Source organism: Nansenia antarctica (assembly GCF_963989245.1).
Source record: "Nansenia antarctica genome assembly, chromosome: 4".
Classification (NCBI taxonomy): domain Eukaryota; kingdom Metazoa; phylum Chordata; class Actinopteri; order Argentiniformes; family Microstomatidae; genus Nansenia; species Nansenia antarctica.
In genome coordinates, this window is record NC_137689.1 from 14,585,219 (window position 1) to 14,609,765 (window position 24,547).

General features: G+C 42.3%; 4 protein-coding genes across 4 annotated transcripts; 1 reads left to right on the forward strand and 3 right to left on the reverse strand.

Moving 5' to 3' along the window:
- Positions 1 to 1,804: 1,804 nt before the first annotated feature.
- On the reverse strand, positions 1,805 to 6,152 carry LOC308156617 (transmembrane 4 L6 family member 5-like). The gene is made up of 4 exons (XM_080529996.1): positions 5,873 to 6,152; positions 2,814 to 2,879; positions 2,254 to 2,387; positions 1,805 to 2,121 (listed from the first exon to the last, which is right to left on the reverse strand). The coding sequence occupies exons 1-4, from the start codon at positions 6,047 to 6,049 to the stop codon at positions 1,860 to 1,862; spliced, it is 639 nt and encodes a 212-aa protein (XP_080386122.1). The 5' UTR covers positions 6,050 to 6,152; the 3' UTR covers positions 1,805 to 1,859.
- A 1,425-nt stretch (positions 6,153 to 7,577) lies between these two features.
- On the reverse strand, positions 7,578 to 10,201 carry LOC308154952 (transmembrane 4 L6 family member 5-like). Its single transcript, XM_080528175.1, has 5 exons — positions 9,908 to 10,201; positions 9,181 to 9,246; positions 8,568 to 8,701; positions 8,256 to 8,442; positions 7,578 to 8,069 (listed from the first exon to the last, which is right to left on the reverse strand). The coding sequence occupies exons 1-5, from the start codon at positions 10,082 to 10,084 to the stop codon at positions 8,061 to 8,063; spliced, it is 573 nt and encodes a 190-aa protein (XP_080384301.1). The 5' UTR covers positions 10,085 to 10,201; the 3' UTR covers positions 7,578 to 8,060.
- Positions 10,202 to 15,959: 5,758 nt separating this feature from the next.
- Positions 15,960 to 19,560, forward strand: LOC308156988 (mannose-P-dolichol utilization defect 1 protein-like). Its single transcript, XM_080530456.1, has 7 exons — positions 15,960 to 16,208; positions 16,575 to 16,640; positions 16,981 to 17,113; positions 17,368 to 17,453; positions 17,725 to 17,837; positions 18,108 to 18,218; positions 19,051 to 19,560. The coding sequence occupies exons 1-7, from the start codon at positions 16,106 to 16,108 to the stop codon at positions 19,171 to 19,173; spliced, it is 735 nt and encodes a 244-aa protein (XP_080386582.1). The 5' UTR covers positions 15,960 to 16,105; the 3' UTR covers positions 19,174 to 19,560.
- Positions 19,561 to 22,910: 3,350 nt separating this feature from the next.
- Positions 22,911 to 24,199, reverse strand: LOC308154966 (transcription factor Sox-19a-like; the record flags this gene model as incomplete). The annotated part of the gene is made up of 2 exons (XM_080528189.1): positions 22,911 to 23,145; positions 23,562 to 24,199. 2 exons carry the CDS (start codon positions 24,197 to 24,199, stop codon positions 22,911 to 22,913), a joined length of 873 nt encoding a protein of 290 aa, XP_080384315.1.
- Positions 24,200 to 24,547: the final 348 nt, after the last annotated feature.

A 24,547-nucleotide genomic window follows, 5' to 3' on the forward strand; every position in this document is an offset into this window, starting at 1 on the left:
TGAATGACAAGAATGCAGAGCAGGATACTGTCATGTGATAAACAAAGGTTTTAAGCAGAAGACTTCGGAGGAGAAGAAGCACTGCACTGTTCCTTCTCACTCTGGGACAGTTATGTCTACTATGACTAACTGTTGAACCTACTATGGCCAACCCCAGGACAAACCACCCACTGATGTTGTAAACCTATAAATGTGGTCAGCTGGGACTGCCCCAGTTGAGCCATTGTACTGAGAACCACATTTTTGTTGGCCGGACAATCGCTCCTTCTTACTGATTTGATAAGTCTCAGTCTCCTGGTTACAAAGTTTTGTATTCTGTGTATTTGAATCTGACATATCAGTAAAGTTTGAATCTGAACACAGCAAAGACCTAGGTTCTGGGCCCTGGACAGTCTGGACGGATTGATGGCAGCTGCTGGATTGAAATCAGGTGTAGTGCTGAGGCACAAATGTGTACATTTCAAGCCTGCAAACTGCGACACTTTAAATGAATGTGCAATAACACTATGTGCAATATGACAACCCTAGGGTACATAAGGTTCAGAGAATAGGAAATGTTAGAATAGGTATAGCATAGCATAGAGTACAGCACAGTGTTTTGTTTGTATAGTATAGTATAGTGGATAGTGTACATAGCCTTTATTTATGTAAACCAGCTGTTTTCCCTTCTTGTTTTTTAGTTTTTTTTTCTTTCCTAGCACCAGGGGAGCCCCCCCCCTCCCAAATTTCGTTGTTTGGTACCTGTACTACCGTATATCAAATGACAATAAAGACCATTCATTCATTCATTCATTCATTCATTCATTCATTCATTCATTCATTCATTCATTCATTCATAAAGCCAGAACTGAACATTTATTTTCAACTCTTTTGGTATGGTCAATAGTTTTTTTTTACTTATTTTTTTATTCCAATTACTTTTGAGGTACTAGCACCGTTTTTCGCATCCTATTGCAAGAGGATAATGATGACCACAGCAGTAGTTTTTATACTTTTGCTTACCATTCCTGTATAATTAGCCTATATTCCTATCCAATGCATAACCAAAGTAAATTGAAAGCTGTTCTTGAACCATTTGGAGTAAATGCATAGGGTTGGTCTCTTCTTCCCCAACAGTAAGAAGTGGCACTGGCATTGAGAAATACAAGTTTGAACACACTGAAGTAAAAGGTTTTATTTTAATTTTCGCCTAAATATTTTTTTGCAATGTAGGCAAACCGTTGTTGTCGGAATGTTATCGATCAGTGGGTCAACTATAAAGTTACATTATGGAAGATTTGCTCGAGCCAAAAGGGGTCACCTAAATAGTCAAAAATGACCTCATTGGATAAATAGGAGCAGACCTCCACATGCTCAAGCTTATTTTGCTAAATTTGTTAAGAATATCTTGATTGATATTGTATATATGCATATTTGAGGTAGACAACAACAAGTACGTTTCAGTGTATATTTAAATATGAGGGAAAATTAGGAAAGAAATTAAGTCCATGTTTTTTCACATACATTTTATGTATACACGAAAGATAGACTTTCAATTTGAGCTCAAATTAAAGGTGAACAATTAGCAACAACACAACTACCGAAATGTACACAATAGACAGAGGCATGTCATGCAAACAAAACATATTACTTTCTTCAACACAAATATTGCTTGATCCTCTGGGGAGCGCCAGTCAGTCAATTAGGTCATCACTGATGTTGGATGGAGTGTGGACAAGGAGCATCTGTTGCACCAGAACTTACAGAAACTGCAGGGGATAAAATCAACAAAGACCAGTGTTACAAGGATGTTGTCCTCACAGTCAATGATTATAAGATGCTTCTCGTAAAGAACATGCAACTCCTCTACATAACTGTAACTATATTGACTGTATAATTGCATACAATTGCATACACACAAGTATTGACGAGTAATGTAGTAATGTACCATGTACCTCTTTTCTGTTACAGGTTCCACACAGGCACCCAAACAGGCCGTTGATCATCTGAATGGCACACAGCACCAGCTGCAGACTGCTAGCCACCAGAAGGGTGGCGAACAGACCAACATTGAACTCCACCACATTTTTGGGTGCTCTGCAAAGGTTCCACCAATCACGGTGTGAAAGGTAACTGTCCTCACTAATACACAGAGAATGGGGGGGGGGGGGGGCACAGTTATAGAACCTCTTTGATACAGTGGTGTGGTGCTGTGTGTGTTTGATGAGGGCACGCCCTAGAGATGATTGTTCAGTAGCTACACGTATCTCTTACCGGTCCTTGAAGGGTGTTGTCCAAAGTATTAGCCCTTGGCAGTAGGGCCCGTTGATCAGACCAAGCCTTGCCACAACAAAACTGTAGAGGGCACCAGCAACCCCGATTGCAGCAAACAGAATAGATAGGAACATCTGAAGAAATACGTTTATGATGGTGTTACAGGCTAATGCGGCGAGTGGCTCAGTATAATTATGTTCACATGATGTGTGACCTTGCCTGAGACACTTGTGGCAGACAAAGGCAGGCCTACAATTAAAGTAATTAACACATTTTCAACAGATTCGTTGTCGCCTTGTATGTCAACTTCTCCATCCCCCCATTTTAGATTAGATTCCCTCTTTTCAGATTTCGATGCACCTGCTGTTTGTTATGGTCTTTTTGTTTTTATAAAGTGCATGGTATTGTGTTGCAGTACTCAACAGTTACTGTAATGTAACTGTGATTAAGTTATTCAGGCGGTACAACAGAAACACTGATTAATGTTTGCATATCTTCCTATCATAGCCCCATGTAATCTCTTCAGTGTTCCTCTTTTCCTTTCTGGAAGGAGGACTCACCCCACAGCGATTGGCACAGCAGCCCTGCTTCCCAGTTACATGGATGTGAAATGCAGGGATCAACACCTGTTGATGAGAGAGGGGGGGGGGGTTCAGTGGGTGTAAAGCTACAACCACTGGCATGCAACGTATATTTGCAAATGTACCATAAAATGTCTCGTATTTAACTAAGCAATATCAACACACACAAAAAACAGCACTTTCCATTATGAATGAATGGTCTTTATTGTCATTGCTATAGTACAGGTACCAAACAACGAAATTTGGGAGGGGTGGCTCCCCTGGTGCTAGGAAAGAAAAAAAAACGAAAAAAACAAGAAGGGAAAGGAGCTGGTTTACATAAATAAAGGCTATGTACACTATCCACTATACTATACTGTACATATACAACACTGTGCTGTACTCTATGCTATGCTATACCTATTCTAACATTTCCTATTTCTCTGCAACCTTATGTACCCTAGGGTTGTCATATTGCACATAGTGTTATTGAACATTCATTTAAAGTGTCGCAGTTTGCAGGCTTGAAATGTACACATTTGTGCCTCAGCACTACACCTGATTTTTTTCAATCCAGCAGCTGCCATCAATCCGTCCAGACTGTCCAGGGCCCAGAACCTAGGTCTTTGCTGTGTTCAGGGCCTGGATGGCCCTGGGGTAGAAGCTGAGCTTCAGTCTGTTTGTCCTTGCGGCCATGGTCCTGTACCGCCTGTTCGAGGGCAGCCGGGCAAAGTGTTCGTACCCAGGGTGGGATGGGTCTCTGGAGATCTTGGAGGCCTTCCTGAGGCAGCGTGTGTTGTACAGCTCTTCCAGAGAGGGGAGGGGGGCGCCGGTGATCTTCTGGGCTGTTCTCACGACTCTCTGTAGCGCATTTCTCTCTGCGGCTGTGCAGCTGGAGAACCAGTTGCAGATGCAGTAGGTGAGGATGCTCTCCACTGCGCAGCGGTAGAAGGCCACCAGTATCTCCTGCTTGTTGTGGTCCTTCCTGAGGACTCTCAGGAAGAAGAGCCGCTGTTGTGCCTTCTTGATGATGGCTGCTGTGTTGTTCTTCCAGGACAGGTCATCCTGTATGTGCACCCCCAGGAATCGGAGGGTTGAGACTCTCTCCACGCTCTCTCCGTCGATGAGCAGGGGCTGGACCTCAGATTTTTTCCTCCTGAAGTCCACGATGACTTCCTGGGTCTTTGACTGGTTCAGCAGCAGGTTGTTAACCTTGCACAGCTTGCTCAGCTGCTCTACCTCATCCCTGTACGCCGCCTCGTCCCCCCCCGAGATGCAGCCCACCACGGTGGTGTCGTCTGCAAACTTTACGATGGAGTTGCTGGGGTGGACGGGGGTGAAGTCGTAGGTGTAGAGGTTGTAGAGGATGGGGCTTAGCACGCAGCCCTGGGGGGACCCAGTGCTGAGTCTGAGGGCTGTGGAGGTGTGGGAGCCCACCCGCACCCTCTGGGGGCGGTCGGACAGGAAGTCCTTGATCCATGCACATATAGAGTGTGATAGTCCCAGGTCTAGTAGTTTGGTCACTAGCCTGTCTGGAAGGATGGTGTTGAAGGCAGAGCTGAAGTCCACAAAGAGCAGTCTCGCGTAGCTGTTTCCCCTCTCCAGGTGGGATAGAGTGGAGTGGAGAGTCGTCGCGATGGCGTCCTCTGTGGACCTGTGGGCTCTGTAGGCGAACTGGTATGGATCCAGGTTGGGCGGGAGGCGTGTGACTATGTGGGCCCGGACTAGTTTCTCGAAGCACTTCATGATGATTGGTGTGAGTGCCACCGGGCGGTAGTCGTTTAGGCAGCTCACCGTGCTTTTCTTCGGGACTGGGATGATAGTTGAGGTTTTCAGGCAGGGTGGGATGGTGGCCTGGGATAGGGACTGGTTGAAGATGTTGGTGAAAACCCCGGCCAGCTGGTCGGCGCAGTCCCTCAGCACCCGTCCCAGGACGCCATCCGGCCCTGAGGCTTTCCTGGGGTCCACCGCCTTCAGCACGCGTCTCACTTCATGCTCTGTGAGGGTGAGGCTGCTGAGAGCTGGAGAGAGTGGTGTTTGTGTTGTGGTTACCTCCGTTCGCCCCTCGTCGAACCGGGCGTAGAAGGAGTTCAGCTTTTCCGCCAGCAGGGGGTCGTCCTCTGCGGCTGTGAGCCTGTTGGCTCTGAAGTTTGTCATGTGCTGAACCCCCTGCCACACCCACCTGGAGTCGTTGCTCAGGAAACATTCCTCAATCTTCTCTCTGTGGTCTGCCTTGGCCTCCCGGATGCCGCGCTTTAGGTTAGCCCTGGTGGTGCTGTACAGCAGTGTGCCCTTCCCTGCGAAGGCGTTGTCCCTCTCATTGATCAGTTTTTAGACCTTCCCAGTCATCCATGGCTTCGTGTTGGGGTAGACCCGGACCCGTTTGTCCACGGTGACTGAGTTGGTGCAGTTCACTATGTGGTTCAGAACCGACGACGTGAACTGTTCCAGGTCCTAATGCTCATATTCCTGCCATGAGGTTTTAACATTAAGTAGGATAACTGATATAAACCCCCAAAAGTATTAACTATAAGTATTCTAAATATTCCAAAAATGAAACATTATTGTACTGGAACATCTTTGTAGAAAAGTTAAAAACAACGACCACCCACTTCCAATGACATTCAACAGCAGAACTCAGACATTTTTGTCTTATCAACCTAAATAAATTGTATATCAGGAAAAATGTTTGATGAAAGCACAGCATATCTGAACTTGATAAGGGTTGTGCAGAGTTGTTTTTGCCAAAGGGTATCTCATTGATCAAGGGAGTGCCAAGCTTTGATTAGATGGTCAAATGGTTAGACTTTGATTAGACTTTGAGACCTAGTTAACAAGCACTTTTCAATAGAAGGCATTAGTATCATTAAATACACTTGTGTTAAATACATTTGTGTCACTTCTATTGAAATGAATGTGAATTTTCACCTGCGTGCACAACTCCCAACAGAAACAACAACTGAAGAAAGCTTTTTGAAATACATGTGAAATGTATCTTGTATAAAGGTTTGCCCCTAAGTTAAGATGTCACATATTTAATAAATTAAGAGAAACCTCACCATGATCCCCCCTCCAATGACTCCACCCATGTACTTCACCTCCTCCGTAATGCGCCCATCCTCGGCATACTTGGTGTCCCAGTCTGGGAAGAACAGTATGATGTTACAGATGATGGAGATGGCAGCCAAAGGGTACAGCACCACCCCAATGCAGCGGGAACATTTGCCTGTACACATGCTGTCACACTATTACACTCGTCTAAGATCTATGGAGCCAATGGGTACACCTGGTGAGAGCTTTGACATCCGCAAAGTATGACAAAATTAGATAGCGATCCCAGAGCAAATAATTTATACCGCTTTTTTCTCTATACCTACAGTATGTGTAAGCTGAGGAGCTGTTATATATACTAGGTGGGAGGAGTGTTTTTGTGTGGGCGCAATATGATGAGTGTTGGAAAAAATGTCTTTAATACAATAACAACGTGACAATGTTTACTGAAAACTGTGTGAATACTGAAAACTGTGTGAATGACAAGAATGCAGAGCAGGATACTTATGTGATAAGTGTCATGTGATAAACAAAGGTTTTAAGCAGAAGACTTCGGAGGAGAAGAAGCACTGCACTGTTCCTTCTCACTCTGGGACAGTTACGTATGTCTACTATGACTAACTGTTGAACCTACTATGGCCAACCCCAGGACAAACCGCCCACTGATGTTGTAAACCTATAAATGTGGTCAGCTGGGACTGCCCCAGTTGAGCCATTGTACTGAGAACCACATTTTTGTTGGCCGGACAATCGCTCCTTCTTACTGATTTGATAAGTCTCAGTCTCCTGGTTACAACGTTTTGTATTCTGTGTATTTGAATCTGACATATCAGTAAAGTTTGAATCTGAACACAGCAAAGACCTAGGTTCTGGGCCCTGGACAGTCTGGACGGATTGATGGCAGCTGCTGGATTGAAATCAGGTGTAGTGCTGAGGCACAAATGTGTACATTTCAAGCCTGCAAACTGCGACACTTTAAATGAATGTGCAATAACACTATGTGCAATATGACAACCCTCGGGTACATAAGGTTCAGAGAATAGGAAATGTTAGAATAGGTATAGCATAGCATAGAGTACAGCACAGTGTTTTATTTGTATAGTATAGTATAGTGGATACTAGTGTACATAGTCTTTATTTATGTAAACCAGCTCCTTTCCCTTCTTGTTTTTTAGTTTTTTTTTCTTTCCTAGCACCAGGGGAGCCCCCCCCTCCCAAATGTCGTTGTTTGGTACCTGTACTATATCAAATGACAATAAAGACCATTCATTCATTCATTCATTCATTCATTCATAAAGCCAGAACTGAACATTTATTTTCAACTCTTTTGGTATGGTCAATAGTTTTTTTTTACTTATTTTTTTATTCCAATTACTTTTGAGGTACTAGCACCGTTTTTCGCATCCTATTGCAAGAGGATAATGATGACCACAGCAGTAGTTTTTATACTTTTGCTTACCATTCCTGTATAATTAGCCTATATTCCTATCCAATGCATAACTAAAGTAAATTGAAAGCTGTTCTTGAACCATTTGGAGTAAATGCATAGGGTTGGTCTCTTCTTCCCCAACAGTAAGAAGTGGCACTGGCATTGAGAAATACAAGTTTGAACACACTGAAGTAAAAGGTTTTATTTTAATTTTCGCCTAAATATTTTTTTGCAATGTAGGCAAACCGTTGTTGTCGGAATGTTATCGATCAGTGGGTCAACTATAAAGTTACATTATGGATGATTTGCTCGAGCCAAAAGTGGTCACCTAAATAGTCAAAGATGACCTCATTGGATAAATAGGAGCAGACCTCCACATGCTCAAGCTTATTTTGCTAAATTTGTTAAGAATATCTTGATTGATATTGTATATATGCATATTTGAGGTAGACAACAACAAGTACGTTTCAGTGTATATTTAAATATGAGGGAAAATTAGGAAAGAAATTAAGTCCATGTTTTTTCACATACATTTTATGTATACACGAAAGATAGACTTTCAATTTGAGCTCAAATTAAAGGTGAACAATTAGCAACAACACAACTACCGAAATGTACACAATAGACAGAGGCATGTCATGCAAACAAAACATATTACTTTCTTCAACACAAATATTGCTTGATCCTCTGGGGAGCGCCAGTCAGTCAATTAGGTCATCACTGATGTTGGATGGAGTGTGGACAAGGAGCATCTGTTGCACCAGAACTTACAGAAGCTGCAGGGGATAACATCAACAAAGACCAGTGTTACAAGGATGTTGTCCTCACAGTCAATGATTATAAGATGCTTCTCGTAAAGAACATGCAACTCCTCTACATAACTGTACCTATATTGACTGTATAATTGCATACAATTGCATACACACAAGTATTGACGAGTAATGTAGTAATGTACCATGTACCTCTTTTCTGTTACAGGTTCCACACAGGCACCCAAACAGGCCGTTGATCATCTGAATGGCACACAGCACCAGCTGCAGACTGCTAGCCACCAGAAGGGTGGCGAACAGACCAACATTGAACTCCACCACATTTTTGGGTGCTCTGCAAAGGTTCCACCAATCACGGTGTGAAAGGTAACTCTCCTCACTAATGCACAGAGAATGGGGGGGGCACAGTTATAGAACCTCTTTGATACAGTGGTGTGGTGCTGTGTGTGTTTGAAGAGGGCACAACCTAGAGATGATTGTTCAGTAGCTACACGTATCTCTTACCTGTCCTTGAAGGGTGTTGTCCAAAGTATTAGCCCTTGGCAGTAGGGCCCGTTGATCAGACCAAGCATTGCCACAACAAAACTGTAGAGGGCACCAGCAACCCCGATTGCAGCAAACAGAATAGATAGGAACATCTGAAGAAATACGTTTATGATGGTGTTACAGGCTAATATACAGTATAATTATGTTCACATGATGTGTGACCTTGCCTGAGACACTTGTGTGAGGTCACAAAGGCAGGCATGAATTTGTTTTATATTGTGAAAATCTAGACTCCTCTTAGTGCATACAATAAACTGTAGGTACAATTAAAGTAATTAACACATTTTCAACAGATTCGTTGTCGCCTTGTATGTCAACTTCTCCATCCCCCCATTTTAGATTAGATTCCCTCTTTTCAGATTTCGATGCACCTGCTGTTTGTTATGGTCTTTTTGTTTTTATAAAGTGCATGGTATTGTGTTGCAGTACTCAACAGTTACTGTAATGTAACTGTGATTAAGTTATTCAGGCGGTACAACAGAAACACTGATTAATGTTTGCATATCTTCCTATCATAGCCCCATGTAATCTCTTCAGTGTTCCTCTTTTCCTTTCTGGAAGGAGGACTCACCCCACAGCGATTGGCACAGCAGCCCTGCGTCCCAGTTACATGGATGTGAAATGCAGGGATCAACACCTGTTGATGAGAGAGGGGGGGGGGGTTCAGTGGGTGTAAAGCTACAACCACTGGCATGCAAAGTATATTTGCAAATGTACCATAAAATGTCTCATATTTAACTAAGCAATATCAACACACACAAAAAACAGCACGTAGGATAACCCCCAAAAGTATTAACTATAAGTATTCTAAATATACCAAAAATGAAACATTATTGTACTGGAACATCTTTGTAGAGAAGTTAAAAACAACGACCACCCACTTCCAATGACATTCAACAGCAAAACTCAGACATGTTTAATTTGTCTTATCAACCTAAATAAATTGTATATCAGGAAAAATGTTTGATGAAAGCACAGCATATCTGAACTTGAACATTGATCAAGGGAGTGCCAAGCTTTTATTAGATGATCAAATGATTAGACTTTGATTAGACTTTGAGACCTAGTTAACAAGCACTTATGTAAACAGAAGGCTTTAGTATCATTAAATACACTTGTGTTAAATACATTTGTGTCACTTCTATTGAAATGAATGTGAATTTTCACCTGCGTGCACAACTCCCAATAGAAACAACAACTGAAGAAAGCTTTTTGAAATACATGTGAAATGTATCTTGTATAAAGGTTTGCCCCTAAGTTAAGATGTCACATATTCAATAAATTAAGAGAAACCTCACCATGATCCCTCCTCCAATGACTCCACCCATGTACTTCACCTCCTCTGTAATGCGCCCATCCTCGGCATACTTGGTGTCCCAGTCTGGGAAGAACAGTATGATGTTACAGATGATGGAGATGGCAGCCAAAGGGTACAGCACCACCCCAATACAGCGGGAACATTTGCCTGTACACATGCTGTCACACTATTACACTCGTCTAAGATCTATGGAGCCAATGGGTACACCTGGTGAGAGCTTTGACTTCCGCAAAGTATGACAAAATTAGATAGCGATCCAAGAGCAAATCATTCATACAACTTTTTTCTCTATACCTATGTGTAAGCTGAGGAGCTGTTATATACTAGGTGGGAGGAGTGTTTTTGAGTGGGAGGGCGCAATATGATGAGTCACAGGAAAGTCATTATTTGGGCACCTGTTTTTCACCTAGGCGACAGACTTTAATGTGTGATTTTTGTGTTTGTTGATACCTTTCACCTGATGTTGCCATGGCTACCATTCATATAGATGGACTGCACTTATATAGTGCCTTTATCCAAAGCGCTTTACAACGGCCTCTCATTCACCCATTCACACACACATTCACACACCAATGGCGGCAAGGCGCTGGCCCCGCTCACTGGGAGCAATTTGGGGTTCAGTGTCTTGCCCAAGGACACTTCGATATGTGGCCAACCGGGGCTCGAACCACCGATCTGCCAACCTTGCGATCATTAGACGGCGGCTCTACCTCCTGCGCCACAGCCCCCCCACAGAAAGTGGAAGTGAACCCAGAGGATTGGAAGTGAACCCAGTGTTTATCCTCACTTAAACACTCACTTAAACATATATCATAAGAGGAATACCAGGGGAAAATAACCCAATGATTGTTTACCTTTCAATGGGATTTCTGTTTTTGTGCTGGATGTTATTTCCTACTCCAAACAAGTGTCGAAAGTGTCGAAAGTGTCGACTGTGTGTAGAGAACCTTTGGACTTTAACCTGTAAATATAGGAGATACAATACACTGTAAAACATTAATAAATGACTACACTGACAGGGGGAAATGAAAATCAATAATAGTGAAACATTAATCAGACTACAATGCCAGGGGGAAATGAAAATCACTAATAGTGAAACATTAATGAAAGACATCATTTTTAAGTAAGCCTTTTTAAATTCAGTAGGCTATAGTCACTTTTCATTTAAGTTTTTAACATTTGTACTTGTGGTGACCAAATTGGTTTCATTTACACAGTTGGCTGACAATAAACTTGTACAGTACACAGTGTACATTAGACTTGGGCCTATTTTCTGATATGTTTTAATGATAGCCTCTCAGGTGAGTTACTAGTCTGAACATTGGTAATACTTTTGTTATCCTCCTTGTTTTTAGCTTTTTATTCTCTCCCTTTTTTTGTGTATTTTCCTGTAAAGCCCATTGTGTTGCACCTGTGATGTGCTATGTAACTAAAGTTTGATTTGATATAACTTTTTAAATTCCTTTTTAACCATCTGCTTGAGACGCATATTTCTTGCTTCGAAAACAAAGGAAACACTATCGGAAAAAGGCTCTCTGATTATCGGAGAGTCTTTCTGTTCTGGACAGTGGCAAATGGGCAGGAAGAGAGTCCCCACACTAAATGATGAATCCAATTCTAGTCTTTGAAATGTCACCATCAACTGGTAGTCATACCACAGTCTCTTGCTGGGATGTGCGATCAGGGGAGGCAGGGGAGGCAGAGCCTCACCTATCATACTCCAATGAAAATAGCTGTTATGAAAAGTAAAAAAAAAAAAAAAAAAAAAAAAAATGGTCCACTGGATGGCCCAAAAAATGGTCCATTCTGTGTTATAAATGTAATTTCTGTATGATTCCAATAATTTTTACAGTCAAAATCGCCAAAGAGACAAGGTCAGCCTCACCTCCGAGACCTTAGATCTCTGTCTGCTGACTCTCTTCTTAATGCACGATCGTCACATTGGTGTTAGGAGTGGGATTGAAGCCACGAAGACCAAGAAGATGGAGAGAGAAATCCAAGCGATAAAGCAAGCCATTGTGGAAATGGAGCTAGCTATTAAACAACCATGCCGATTAGAAGACTCAACATGGCGAAATACGGAGCCAGCACAAAAGACTGTCGACAAACCGCCACCATTGGTTCCCACACCCAATCAGGCACGCCCCGCAGCTGCAACTAGAACACCAGCCAAGCTACCCAAGTACAACAGGACGACACAGCTGGAGCCATACCTCTCCCAAATCCAACTAGCAGCATGGCACAGTGGCTGGAGCAACAAAGAAGCTGCCACCCACCTGGTCATGGCGTTGGAGGGAAAGGCGCTACAGGTGCTCGTCAACCTAGCTCCAGCAGAGCAGCAAGATCTCCAAGCCCTGACCACAGTGTTGGAAAGGCGATTCGGGCAGCTGCCACTGCCAAGAAGGAGAGAACCTGGGCACCTTCGCCGCAGACATGCGGCTGGATGCCAGACATGGCTACCCACAGTTCCACGCCACCGCCCAAGAGGAGCTGGCCCTACACGCCTTCCTGCGAGGGCTCATGCCAGAGCCAATCCCTCAGCGCCAATCCCTCAGCAGCAATCCCTCAGCGAGGCTCTCGGCGAAGCTGAGCAGGCCAAAGGGTTGCTCTCCATGCAGCCTACCCAGTGGAGGGCCCCCACGCTCTGACCACACATCAGATGGACTGATTATGATGAGGATAAGGCAGAGGAGGTCTGCCAGGCGCGGACTCCGAGATGGCCTCCATCATCCGGACGACGTGCACCCTGGCCCACTGACCACTGTTACCGGTGTGTGCCAGAGCCCCTCAGACGGCGGGAAACGACAACGGAATGGTCTAATGAGGGAACCACCATTCCTGTCTCCAACCCCTCCCCAGGGCCGGTGAGCCTAGGTCACGCCAAAGGACTGTACTTGAGCTGCCAGCTCGACGGGCAACACTGCCGGGCCCTAGTCGACACAGGGGCCACCATTTTCCTGGTGCGGCCGGGTGTCCTCCCAGGCACCACCGGCCCTCCCTCGGCGGCGTGGTTGCCAACCAGCACACAACTGACGACGGTGTGGGGAGAGAGGGCGGACATGTGAGGGAAGAAGTCGCTACGGATTAAGGCTGCGGGCAGTAGACTGCGTAGACTATCGGTGCCTGAACGACGTCACCAAAAAAGACTCATACCCGCTCCCCCGGATCAACGACGCCCTCGACATCGCGGGGTCCAGCTGGTTCAGCTCCCTCGACCTGATCTCTGTCTACTGACTCTCTTCTTAATGCACGCTCTCCACAGTATTGTACAGCCTGCCAATTGTTTCAAGTTTCAAGTTTTCTTGTTACATCACATTACACAAGTGTAAGAGAGTAAAATGCTTAGGCCTCGGTTCCTGACGTTGCAGCACAAGACAATAAGGCAATAGGAAAGATAAGTCAAGATAAGTGACAATTAGGGGTGGGCATCGACGATCAATTATCGATCGTCGATGCCCACCCCTAGTGACAATAGTACAAGATATAAGTGAGACAATTGGACAAGTGACAAGTTGTGGGAGACAATATGACAGGATACAATTGACAGTACAAATAGTAAAATAAAATAAAATAGTACAAGTTAGAATGTCATATTGCACTTGGTGGCAGTGGGTTTAAGAGGTAGTAAAGTGACTCTCTGTGTGCTTAAGGTTTGTCCAAGGGAGTAGGTTTGCATATGGATGGTATGGACATTTCCCTACCAATATTTGAGTAGTTATCTTGAAGTCATATATTACATCATTGCGATGTTGTGTTCGTACCAATGTTGAGACCAAACCTATCAGTCTTTATACATGGGGTGTGCTTTGGGATAATAGTCAATTGTCTACAGTAGGCATGTTTAGGCCTGGCCGGGATCGCCTGGAGGAAGTAGCTGTTGGTTAGCCTCTGAGTATTGGCCTTGAGGCTCCAGAAGTGGCATCAGTTCGAACAGACTATGGGTGGGTTGGCTGGGATGCTAACACAATTGAATGGTGAATTTAAGCTACCTCTATCGTGTTCATGTGTGTGTATCTGGATCTGATACTAGCCAGCATAAATATCTATGGTAGCCTACACTAAACAAGCAAAGGAAATCCCTAACCCTAATGGGGCTTGTCTTGCATAGTTAAAGCACTCACTGCTAGAAAAACATGACAGGGTAGAGAAATTAACGAACAACTCTACTTGATTCCAAGGTGACCATCACAATACAAAAAACATGAACAATCAGGGAAACTGTTCAGTTGAATTTGAATGTGAATAATTGTGTATGGCTATACTTTTCATGTTAACATACTTATGCGCTCTCTCTCTCTCTGTGTAGTATACTATGTCATTCTTATTCTAATCTGTACATACACCAGGCACGTGCCGTGAGCTTTTAGATTGGGTAAGCATAAGATATAGAAATACACATAATTACACATACACGCTATCAGTGAACGCAGTTTCAAGGAAATGCAATTTTGATGCCCTAGAATCCGCTAATAAACTGTAGTGTCACTTTGTGATGAGATTACCAAAAACAAAAAAAACAGTTGCCAGTTTCGACTATATCAGGGTTCAATCTTTTTTTTTTTTCAATATCTTTTCAAGTAGCCAGCCTGCTGAAATCTACAAGTCCAGTTTCAACATCGCAAACGCACACATGCACAACACAGACACAAAACAAAACAAAACAAAACAAAAAAAACAGTTGCCAGTTTCGACTATATCATTGTTCATATTGTTCATATTCACAAAATCAAGCAAGTTATCCTTATTGATTATTATTATTTAGATCGTTTGAGCTAGCTGGCATAAGCTATTCTGCCGGGCGAGAGAAAGTAAGGTGAAATGTTAAGTGAACTTGAAAGTGATAAGAGCCAATCAGTAGCTCTTATCGGAATTAAAGACCTACTGATTGGCTATAAGCATGCTTACCCTGGCCACATTAAACAGCGGGCTGAGGCATCGGAAAAAAATTAAAAAGACATTTTCACGCATTCGAATGTACGCGAGGGAAAGCAGAGAGAGAAGTGCTTATAATGTAACGCAATGCAGAGTAGGAGGTGCTTACTCCTGCAGGTGGCGCTAAAAATGCAACGTCAAAATGAATTACTCCTGCTGCCCTGGAACCGAAAATACGACTCTTTTAATGAAAACAAACAAACGGTTACATGCACTTTTATTTTAATATTTTCACGGTCCTTTTTTATTTTTTCGTTGGGTAAGCACTGCTTACTCTGCTTATATGGACGGCACGTCCCTGACACGCATATCAGAGGGGAGCGAACGTTGCCTACATGTACAATAAAGAGGACTTGCTCCAGATTGCCTGTTTTAATGTTGGTGTGTGGGTGTGTATGTCCGCAGTTTTACAAGCAAATTGGGCTACTTAGAAAACCACGTCGCGGGTGAAAATGTGGTCGCGTGTGGCAGGTTGTGGGCTACTTTTAAATTGTAGCCGCCTTTGGCATTTGGGAGGGGGACAGACGACGGTGTGTGTTTTGAGCGAACACAGAATTCTGCGCATATTTAGCAGCTACTACCATTTAGTTGATTGGTTTACACACATGCATGTCTTTGCTCGTTTGCATAGTAACTGGAGTAGTAGTTAGTTACTCCCAAATGTTTAGGACGTAGGCTATATGAGTTCAGTTGTCGCTCTTGTTCGTAACAGGACTGTGTGAATTTGACTAAAAACAGAATTGACAACTCGTGAGTTTAGAATGATAAGGTTCTATCTCCGTTTAGGGCAGTTCAGAGATATTGAGCGTCAAAGTCTTCACATTCCATTATGTTTTCTGAGGAGGAACCTTTGTATTTTATGAATTACTAACTCAAAAATGTCAACATTTACAACAAAAAAAATAACACCACACAGGCATTAATAAACACCTAATGGATCGGATTATGTAAAAAACTCAATTTTGACAAAAATTGAGATAGAACCTTATAATTCTAACGTCACGAACTGTATTCAGGATGTAGGTGTAGTGTGGACGGCGTGTGTAGTATGCCCAGCCCAGCCCATCGATTAGCTTTCGTGCAAAAGGCACGTCCCCGTTTTGTTAAAAACAGACACGGTCACGGCAGCATAACGAGTTGAGGAACTGTTGCAGCTACTTCCATAAAGTCTGTGTGGTGACATTCCTCCATATTCCATATCACACATGATTCACTGTGGCGCGGGTGAACGATAACCACGTCGGAGATGGATGCGTCGTCGTCGTCCCCCATGAAAGAGTTTCTACTTACATACTTAATGCCAGAAAAATGTTATAACACGTTTTTTGTGGACTTAAACATTCTATATGGTAAGGCCCGATTGTTGGCAAAGTACACTCTTTCTCCAAAATGTATTAACATACCAAAATCTTATCTATCATACAATGTCTACATTGTCATACAATCTTATCTTAATCGCAATGTTTCGCTTGCTACAATTTACATCCAAATCTATCCAGCTGTGCAAACTTCGTCATATTGGTATTCTGCACACCACGACAGTCTAATATTTGAGCAGTTTCACCGTGTTTAGCCTGGTGTTGGGCTTCTCCCAGTGTTAGGATTTGAAGGCCTTCACTGTCTTTATCATCTATCCACTCGGGTTTGTTAAACAGTCTATTTCCCCCATTGTTATGAATGATAATATTGTCTGACGATTAACTCTCTGTGACTAGTACCATGCCTGAAGATTGTACTGAGCAAAACGGTCGGTGTGTGGATCCTCCTTGGGACAGTGATGGGTGAGAGAGCTCTCCTCTGACTTGTAGCCTACTTGTTCCTTTCTCTGACTTCCTTACTTCAACTCTTCCTTCTCATCATAATACTCAGGTAACTGTTCTGTTTTCTTTCTTTCATTCATTCATTCTTTCTTTCTTTCTATTATTGAGTTTTTGGTAGAGTAATGATAAGAGTACAGTAGCATGAATGTGTTTTAGAACCTATTTCACCTACCCCTCCTTTCCCATCCCAACCCCAGTGCCAAATACACCCAAAGTATAACATGATAGCAGCAATGTCCAAATATAAACGTATGTCTGTTTTTCACACTCTCATCCTCCTCTCTTCTCCCCTTCCATGCAGCTCAGTTGCCTCAGCTGTGGAAGGTGATGAGAGCGAGGAGTGCAGAGGGACTGAACTTGTACTCCGTCCTGCTGCAGCTCTATGCCAACTCAGGTCCTGTTGTGTATTGTGTCGTTCACAACTTCCCACTCAGGTACAGGAGCACAAACCAGCTTATGGGACAACGTTTATGAATACTTAAAGGAGGAGGCTTTTCAAGAATAATGACATCAAATTATGCAGAAACATTTCACCTTTTTTAAATGTATCAAAGGCAAACTTTTCTTTAGGTGCAGCTTATGTCATGGGGTCGAAAAAAATGCATTTCAGTTTGTCCTGCATACTGTATCATGTTTGTATGTGTTTGTTTGTGTGTTTATGCATGTGTGCATCCAAACTGTTGGACAGTGCCTGGGGCGAGACACTTTTCATGTTGATCCAGACTGTGTCTATTGGCTGGCTCATCCTACACTACCGTGGTGAAACCATCAAAGGTCGACCTCTCCCTTTATGTCCTTGTAATGTGCATGTTCAAATCTATACCAATGCTCTCATACCTCTGGGGATGATATGACGTGTTTTCTCTACAAGCAATGGATTAGCTACAGTTTGTTAATTCACCATCCCATTAAAGGTGCAAATTAGGCAGTTAAGCAATGTTCTGACTGACATGGGAGTTATTATTTAATTGAACATATTACAGGAATATTGATTACTGTTCTTCTCTACCATGGTTGTGTGTCTCACTATCCTTGTTTCTTGCAGGGGTGTTGTTTCTCTTGACCTACGGGGGTCTGATGTTTCTCCTGACACGTCAACCTCAGTCAATCATCTCTGTGATTCAAGCATCCAGCATATTGGCTATAGTCACAAGCAGGGTATGGTGTACATGAAGGGTTGTGGAGGTAGAGTGAGCACTGAGCAGTTAGCAGTGGCACAATGTATAACCGGAGCTGGCCTGTCATTAAACTAAATATTCAGCAGTGGAAACTGGTACAACAATTTGATTTGTGTGTAAGCAACCCATTAGATATTTTTCATTAGTGACAAAACAACAAGAAAAATAACTGCATATGTTGGGACATAATTACTGTTGCATACAATGACTTTGTGTAGATAGGATGCTGATTGCTTGGATTTGTCTCCAGGTTTTCCAGGCAGGGACCAATTACTGGAATGGCCACACAGGCCAGCTATCAGGTCTATCTATGTTCCTGACGTTGGCTGGCTCCCTGGCACTCATCTTCTCCTCTTTACAGGTATGTGACCAGAGGGTATTCACTCTCTCTCTCTTACACACACTCACACACACCTATGAAAGCAGTGTGGCTGTGAGAGGATACGTATGTATTATTGTTCTACTGCCCATTTCTGTCATTGTCTTTTTAAACTATTTTTGCTTATATATTGTTGTTTACTACTTTGTTGTATTTTATTATATTGTTGTTTGTATCTTTATGTCCTATGCACCAACCACACCAAGTCAATTTCCTGAATGTGCGAATATACTTGGCAATAAAAATAATTCTGATTCTGATGTATATGTGACAGGATCTGATTAAAAAGTAGGTCATTTTTCATTTTTTCCAGATTATGAAAGTGCAGATGCTTTCAAACGATGTCATACCGTACATTGAAATCTGTTAGTTGAAGAAGATATGCTTATTTGAATGTTGGTGTACCTCAAACCAAATACCGGAGAATATCGCTCTGAATCAAAACACATGCAAAACAGCTACTAATAGCTAGCGGCTAAAAAGGAACATCGCTATGAACATCTAACTGCAATTTTAGCACATCACAGCATGCTGATAGAATGTCAACATGCTAAAAACACACAACTACACACATAACTTGTTTGTTATATCGAGTGGGCTCTTCAACACTTTACTTTCGTAATATGCAAAAAAAAAAGGAAAACACTTTCTTGACTTGAGAATTGACGACATGAGGCCCTTTTCACCAATCCGTACCATCATACCCTACTCAGATCTCGCTCCCTTCTTTTCGGTACTTGACTAAATCTCTCCTGAATGTTACTCCCTTAACCCTTGGTTCTGCATTCCTCCCCTCCCCTATCCACATTTTTAGGAGACTGGAAGCTCTCTCACTACTCTGACTCGTGTAATGGCTGCCTGTCTCAGCTGCCTCCTACTGGTCCAGGTCATATTCTACAGGAACAGAAGAGCCAGTGTGAAAGAGAAGAACAAGTAGTGGTCAACCACAGGAACAACTTAACTCAATGACCCTCTTTGAAAGTAAACATTGAAAAAGTGAACATATTTTGTTTTCCTCATTCCATTGTTAGTTGTTACATCAAAATATGTGTGCATGGGACTGGTATAGAATGATGCTGTCATTGCAACAATTGGTCCATAAGATTATAGGTTATCTATTCTATATTATAGGTTAAAGTAAATCTTAAAATGTGATTCTCATGTATTCCTCTAGAGAGAGACAGAGAACAATGTTAATGCCTAGAGGGAATCCACTGTGAATTAGTTCATCCCCTGTTAAATGTTTTCCCTCCCTCTTACATTTACTGTGGCACACCCATTATCTTCTCAATTAACTTGAAAAACCAATGTAATTAAATACAATTAAAAAATAAAACAAAAAGTTTGATGTGATGTGTTTTTAGTTTGACTTGTAATTATTGCATTATTGACATGAATATGTGGCAATTGGGTTATTTAAAAAAGGCATCTAATATATAATATTAAATATTAAATGTATATTTTGTGTTTAAAGCTGTACAATCAATAATCTTGCAGCATCATTGCCCCCTTGCAGTTCACAGTTTACATGCAGCCATTTTCAGCATGAAAGATTGAGGCACCAAGAATCGGAGGCATCGTGCAGTTGAAACCACAATGACGTTATGTGTTTGTAAGGATGGAGGAGTGTGGGGGTGGACTGGTGATCTTGGGAGGTCTTCCCTGCAAGTTGACTTTATTTCCTGAGTAGTATGTGTTTACTGAAATGTGTTGCCCAACAACCACACCATATTCACCTGCACACTAGCCCATATTCTATGGGGGATGCCTTGCCTTTTCATATAATATTCAAAGTTCTAAAGGGAACCAGTCACAACATAGTCCCCTATCTCTATGATCACACGTCCCCTGGCCATACACACAATCACACACAAACGGCAGCCAACTTTTCACCCGTGACAGAACACTGCGCTGATTTTTCAAGACTGTTCACAGCTGTGCTTAAATATGCTGCACATCCAGCCCCCTCTTGTGCCACGGCAGCGAAGCGTGGCAGCCATTCTACGGCAAGCCGCCCACTCATATCATTCACTCACCTGCTGCCACCATAACATTTCTCAGGACAAGACTGTTATCCACTCAATGCACGTGGAAGTGGCGGTGTTGCAAGGTATTCATTAACTCTATTATTTATTGTGTGTAGCACCAATAAAAAGTCCTAACCATTTAATAATAATAATAATAATAATTTTAATTTCTATAGCGCCTTTCAAAAAACCCAAGGATGCTTAAAGGAAGCTTTGTTGTTTGTTTTTTTCGAATTGATTGAAATGCTGCTTTAAATTATGCTTTAAACTAATACTTAGTTTAGTAAGGTGAGTGTCCTTGGTGTTAACCTGTGGCAGACTGTCAATTGATAAGAGAAACACTATGCTGTCAACCAGTAAATATGACCCATTCCAAACAAAAGGAGAGGTGTACTCACTGCCTCATACTATTTTACCTAATCATCATTTTTTAGCTAACACTCTTGTTATACCACTGTGACAACAAACCATGGTCCCTTAGAGCTGGATGCATTCATAACAAATTTTCCAAACATTTCCATTAAATGGACCATGTATTAAAGGGGCCACGGTATGCACACATGCTTCCAAAGTCTCTTGCATCTGACTTTCTCTGGGCCAAGTAGCCAATTTCCATGAGAATAGCAGAAGAGCAGTGAAAGCGACTGGACTGTGGGTGGAGGAGTATGAGGCACTGACTGAAATGCTGACATGTTCTGCCCCATGGGAATCGATGGGATATCCATCCCAGAGAGAAAATGACAAATCCAGGCGTAAGGAACGTTGAGTGCCACTGCATGCTCAAAAACATTACAATGGATCTCTGAAATAGGTAATTACGATCTGGATAGTCACTGACCTCCATAAGTATTGGAAAGAGGAAGCATTTAGTCTTCTGTTGCTCTATAGTCCAACAGTTTGGATTTTAAATTAAACAATTGTTTTAATTGAGGTTAAAGTAAAGATTCTCAACTTCATTCAAGGTCTGGAAAGCCGTCTTGTGGATAGATAAGATGAACATTATCATGTACCAAAGTGATTGCAAGAGGAACGTTTGCAGAAAAGAGCATCTGCCTAAGATTAACTACATACTTATCTATGAAACAGTGTGGCAGGCTGGTTGGCTGCTATTCTTGGCATGTATAGCTGCCACTAGAATTGGCTAACTTGTCTTAATTGATGATGTTGCTGCAGAATATATTTTGTAAAGTACAGAAACATATTTTCTGCTCGAGTACAAGCAAATGCCTCCAAATTAATTGGATGGTACTTCATCATGGAGTAAGACAATGACCCCATATGGCCATATCAACTAGGGAGTCTGTCAGGGTAGAACGTTATTGACTGGCCAAGTCAATCTTCAGATTTAAATCTAAGTGAACGTGCATTTCATTTCCTGATGATAAGATTTTAGGTAAAAATACCTTAAAACAAACAACAACTGAAGATGGCTGCAGTACAGGCCTGTCAGAGCCAGAGGATATACCCACCGTCTGGTGGGATCAGTGGGTTGGAGACTTCAGGCAGTTATTGCATGCAAAGGATTGTTGACCAAACAATATTTTTCCAATACTTTTGGAGCCCTGAAATAGGGGGAGTATGTTTAAAAATGGTGAACCCAATCTGAAGAATAACCCCATTGAATTAAAGCTGAGAATATCTACTTTGACCCCATAGTAATTGTTTGATTTTAAATCCAAACTGTTGGAATTTAGAGCTAAAATATGCTATATATATAATAATGCTTCCTCTTTCCAATACTTATGGAGGGCACTGTATTACAGAGCCTAGGGCTAAACATAGTGAAAAAGAGCAGGAAAAGGGAGAGGAAACTGAGATATTCACAATGTTTTAACAACACAATAGTTTCTCTCTCCCTAGTTCTACTCACTTTCTATTGTGATGCGCATATGTGCTAATGTATGATTGTAAATTCAATGTGTACAAAACATGACAGTAGAAAATGGAAAATAGTAACATTCTTTATTACTTGTTTTACATCAATGTTGTCAAGTTACCTAAAACAGCACGTATAAGGGCATAAAAAACTATTCAATACGCTATGTTTTACTATCATACCTAAATCAAGGAACATTGGTTCATTTTTTTTTCCAAAACAGTTGTGAAACATCAGATTAACAGATAAGCCTATGTCTACAGACAAATCTTGTTTTTGCTCAGAAAAAAGTAGGCCTCTTGTCTAAGTGGGCCGATAACGACAAAATAATTAATGTTCAGACATTTCAGAGAGTTTCTGCAGTAGAAGAAGTTTGTACCTGTAGTACATTTCTGCAGAATAGGACAATGCCATGAATCCTAACTATAGAATCAAAGTTGTCCTCAAACTCTTAAATATAAACTGAAACCAAACTAACCAGTGATTCACAATGAGTGTTCATAACATTACAGATTTTTTTTTATGTTGCCTTGATTTGTGCTGTACCAGAGAGGATCCCAGAAGAACTAAGCAGAGCATCACAGATTACATTTCTTCAAAGTTAAAACAGTCAAAACCTGGCTCCTCTCTTTAGTCCCTCCACTTCCTGACATCATCAGACAGCCCCCAGTAATTCCCAGCAGATCAAATAAAAATAATTGTGAGCCAATATTCTTATATATATTCTTGCTTCCATGCTTCCAGTTTGGATTGGTGACAGTGTCAGATTTCTTAAATGTGGGTGAGGTGAGTTCCGAGGTATTGTTGTTGAATGTTAGAGTACCCTCTTTGGACATTGGAGTCTGCGGAGTCCTCTGGGATATACATGTTGATCATGTCCCGCAGATCCCCCTGGGCCCCACGTTGGAGGGTGTGGATGCCAGTGGGGGAGTGGGACATGGTCTCAGGCTTCATCATTGACATCACTGGGCTTGGCTGCTGTGGACTGCTGCTGTAGGATAAAGGACTGGAGGAGGAAGAGAGGAAAGTCACTTGTCATTATAGTTAATGATTGTGGCAAAACATGACACAAGAAATGTGTAACTGACAGACATGGAAAGGAGAGAAAATAATACAGGCAGATAAGGTGCGCTGGTGATAGGAGTTTTGTTCACTGAGAGGGTGTTTGGTGAGAATGGGGAACATAAATGTATGTTTATTAGTGTCAAAACTCACATGGGGTCTATAGTTGCACTACACTAGCACCGAGTAAAACAAACGGTCCATGTTTTTGTTCAGTGGCCTGATCCACATCTCACATATAGATGTGGAAGTTTTAACCCACCTCTACATTAATTAAAAATACATTTGTATTTTGAAATGTATCAAATCTTCACTTGATTCAGCAGCCTGGGCTACTCAAGAGAAAATATAATGACCCACCTGTATGTGTTGTACGCCTGAGCTGTGGCTATACTTGAAGGATATTGCATTGCTTGCAGGTCGTATCGGTGAAGCTGTTGACTGTAGCTGAGGGCCTCACTCTGCATACCCGTGTAACCCCCCGTGGGGCCCCAGCCATAGCTTTCCATTCTAGGGTTTCCTCCTGGTCCTTGAACTGCATTCAAGGTCAATAGACCTGCTGACATTGGATAATTTGCTGCAAGATTGTCCTTCTTTAGCACTGGCTTGGCCTTACGACGGGGTTTGTACTTGTAGTCTGGATAATCCTTCATGTGCAAGGCCCGCAGCTTCTTGGACTCGTCTATGAAGGGCCTTTTTTCAGCATCGGTCAGCTGCTTCCACTCGACACCAAGATGTTTGCTTATCTCTGAATTGTGCATTTTTGGATTCTCCTGAGACATTTTCCGTCGCTGACCACGAGACCAGACCATGAAAGCATTCATTGGTCGTTTGACTTTGTCCATGGGATCAGTACTGGGTTGGCATGCAGTTGATTTAGAACCTGGGTGACTGCCCCCGTGCACTCCTCCATTTGCAGATGACATCCCTGCTCCAGGCTGATGCAGAGGAACAGAGGATTTGAGTTGATGCTCCATTGTGTTGTACATATTTACCATATAACTGAAAAATAAGAAGTGTGAAAACAGTTTTTGAAGTCAAACCTGCCGACTTAGCTGTGGTCTTCCAATTAATCCTTCACCCTGAAAATGTCAATCAAGCATCCCTAACAAAATGTTAAAATAGAAAATAAAATGTGATCATCAAAGATTGACACAAAATTGAAAATCATCCTGATAGCCCAGCTAAATCTAGCTGTAGAAATATCACAAAGTTCCACTGATTCAAAACTCCAACTGTTGCACTGTGCACAGATACTCAGTGACTGAAAAACTTCACAAAAGAGTTCCTTACCACCCTCCCTCCACCTTGCTCATTTACATCACCAAAGAAGGGGTGCGGTGAAT

What these genes read in the sequence shown, in the direction of transcription:
- LOC308154952 (XM_080528175.1), bottom strand. Translation starts at nt 10,084, where the DNA reads ATGTGTACAGGCAAATGTTCCCGCTGTATTGGGGTGGTGCTGTACCCT. An exon ending in GCTGTGCCAATCGCTGTGGG is followed by an intron (nt 8,702 to 9,180) that starts GTGAGTCCTCCT and finishes GTATTTCTTCAG; the next exon opens with ATGTTCCTATCTATTCTGTT. An exon ending in ACAACACCCTTCAAGGACAG is followed by an intron (nt 8,443 to 8,567) that starts GTAAGAGATACG and finishes TCTGTGCATTAG; the next exon opens with TGAGGAGAGTTACCTTTCAC.
- LOC308156617 (XM_080529996.1), bottom strand. Translation starts at nt 6,049, where the DNA reads ATGTGTACAGGCAAATGTTCCCGCTGCATTGGGGTGGTGCTGTACCCT. An exon ending in GCTGTGCCAATCGCTGTGGG is followed by an intron (nt 2,388 to 2,813) that starts GTGAGTCCTCCT and finishes GTATTTCTTCAG; the next exon opens with ATGTTCCTATCTATTCTGTT. An exon ending in ACAACACCCTTCAAGGACCG is followed by an intron (nt 2,122 to 2,253) that starts GTAAGAGATACG and finishes TCTGTGTATTAG; the next exon opens with TGAGGACAGTTACCTTTCAC.
- LOC308156988 (XM_080530456.1), top strand. Translation starts at nt 16,106, where the DNA reads ATGGATGCGTCGTCGTCGTCCCCCATGAAAGAGTTTCTACTTACATAC. An exon ending in TGGCTATAGTCACAAGCAGG is followed by an intron (nt 17,838 to 18,107) that starts GTATGGTGTACA and finishes ATTTGTCTCCAG; the next exon opens with GTTTTCCAGGCAGGGACCAA. An exon ending in TCATCTTCTCCTCTTTACAG is followed by an intron (nt 18,219 to 19,050) that starts GTATGTGACCAG and finishes CCACATTTTTAG; the next exon opens with GAGACTGGAAGCTCTCTCAC.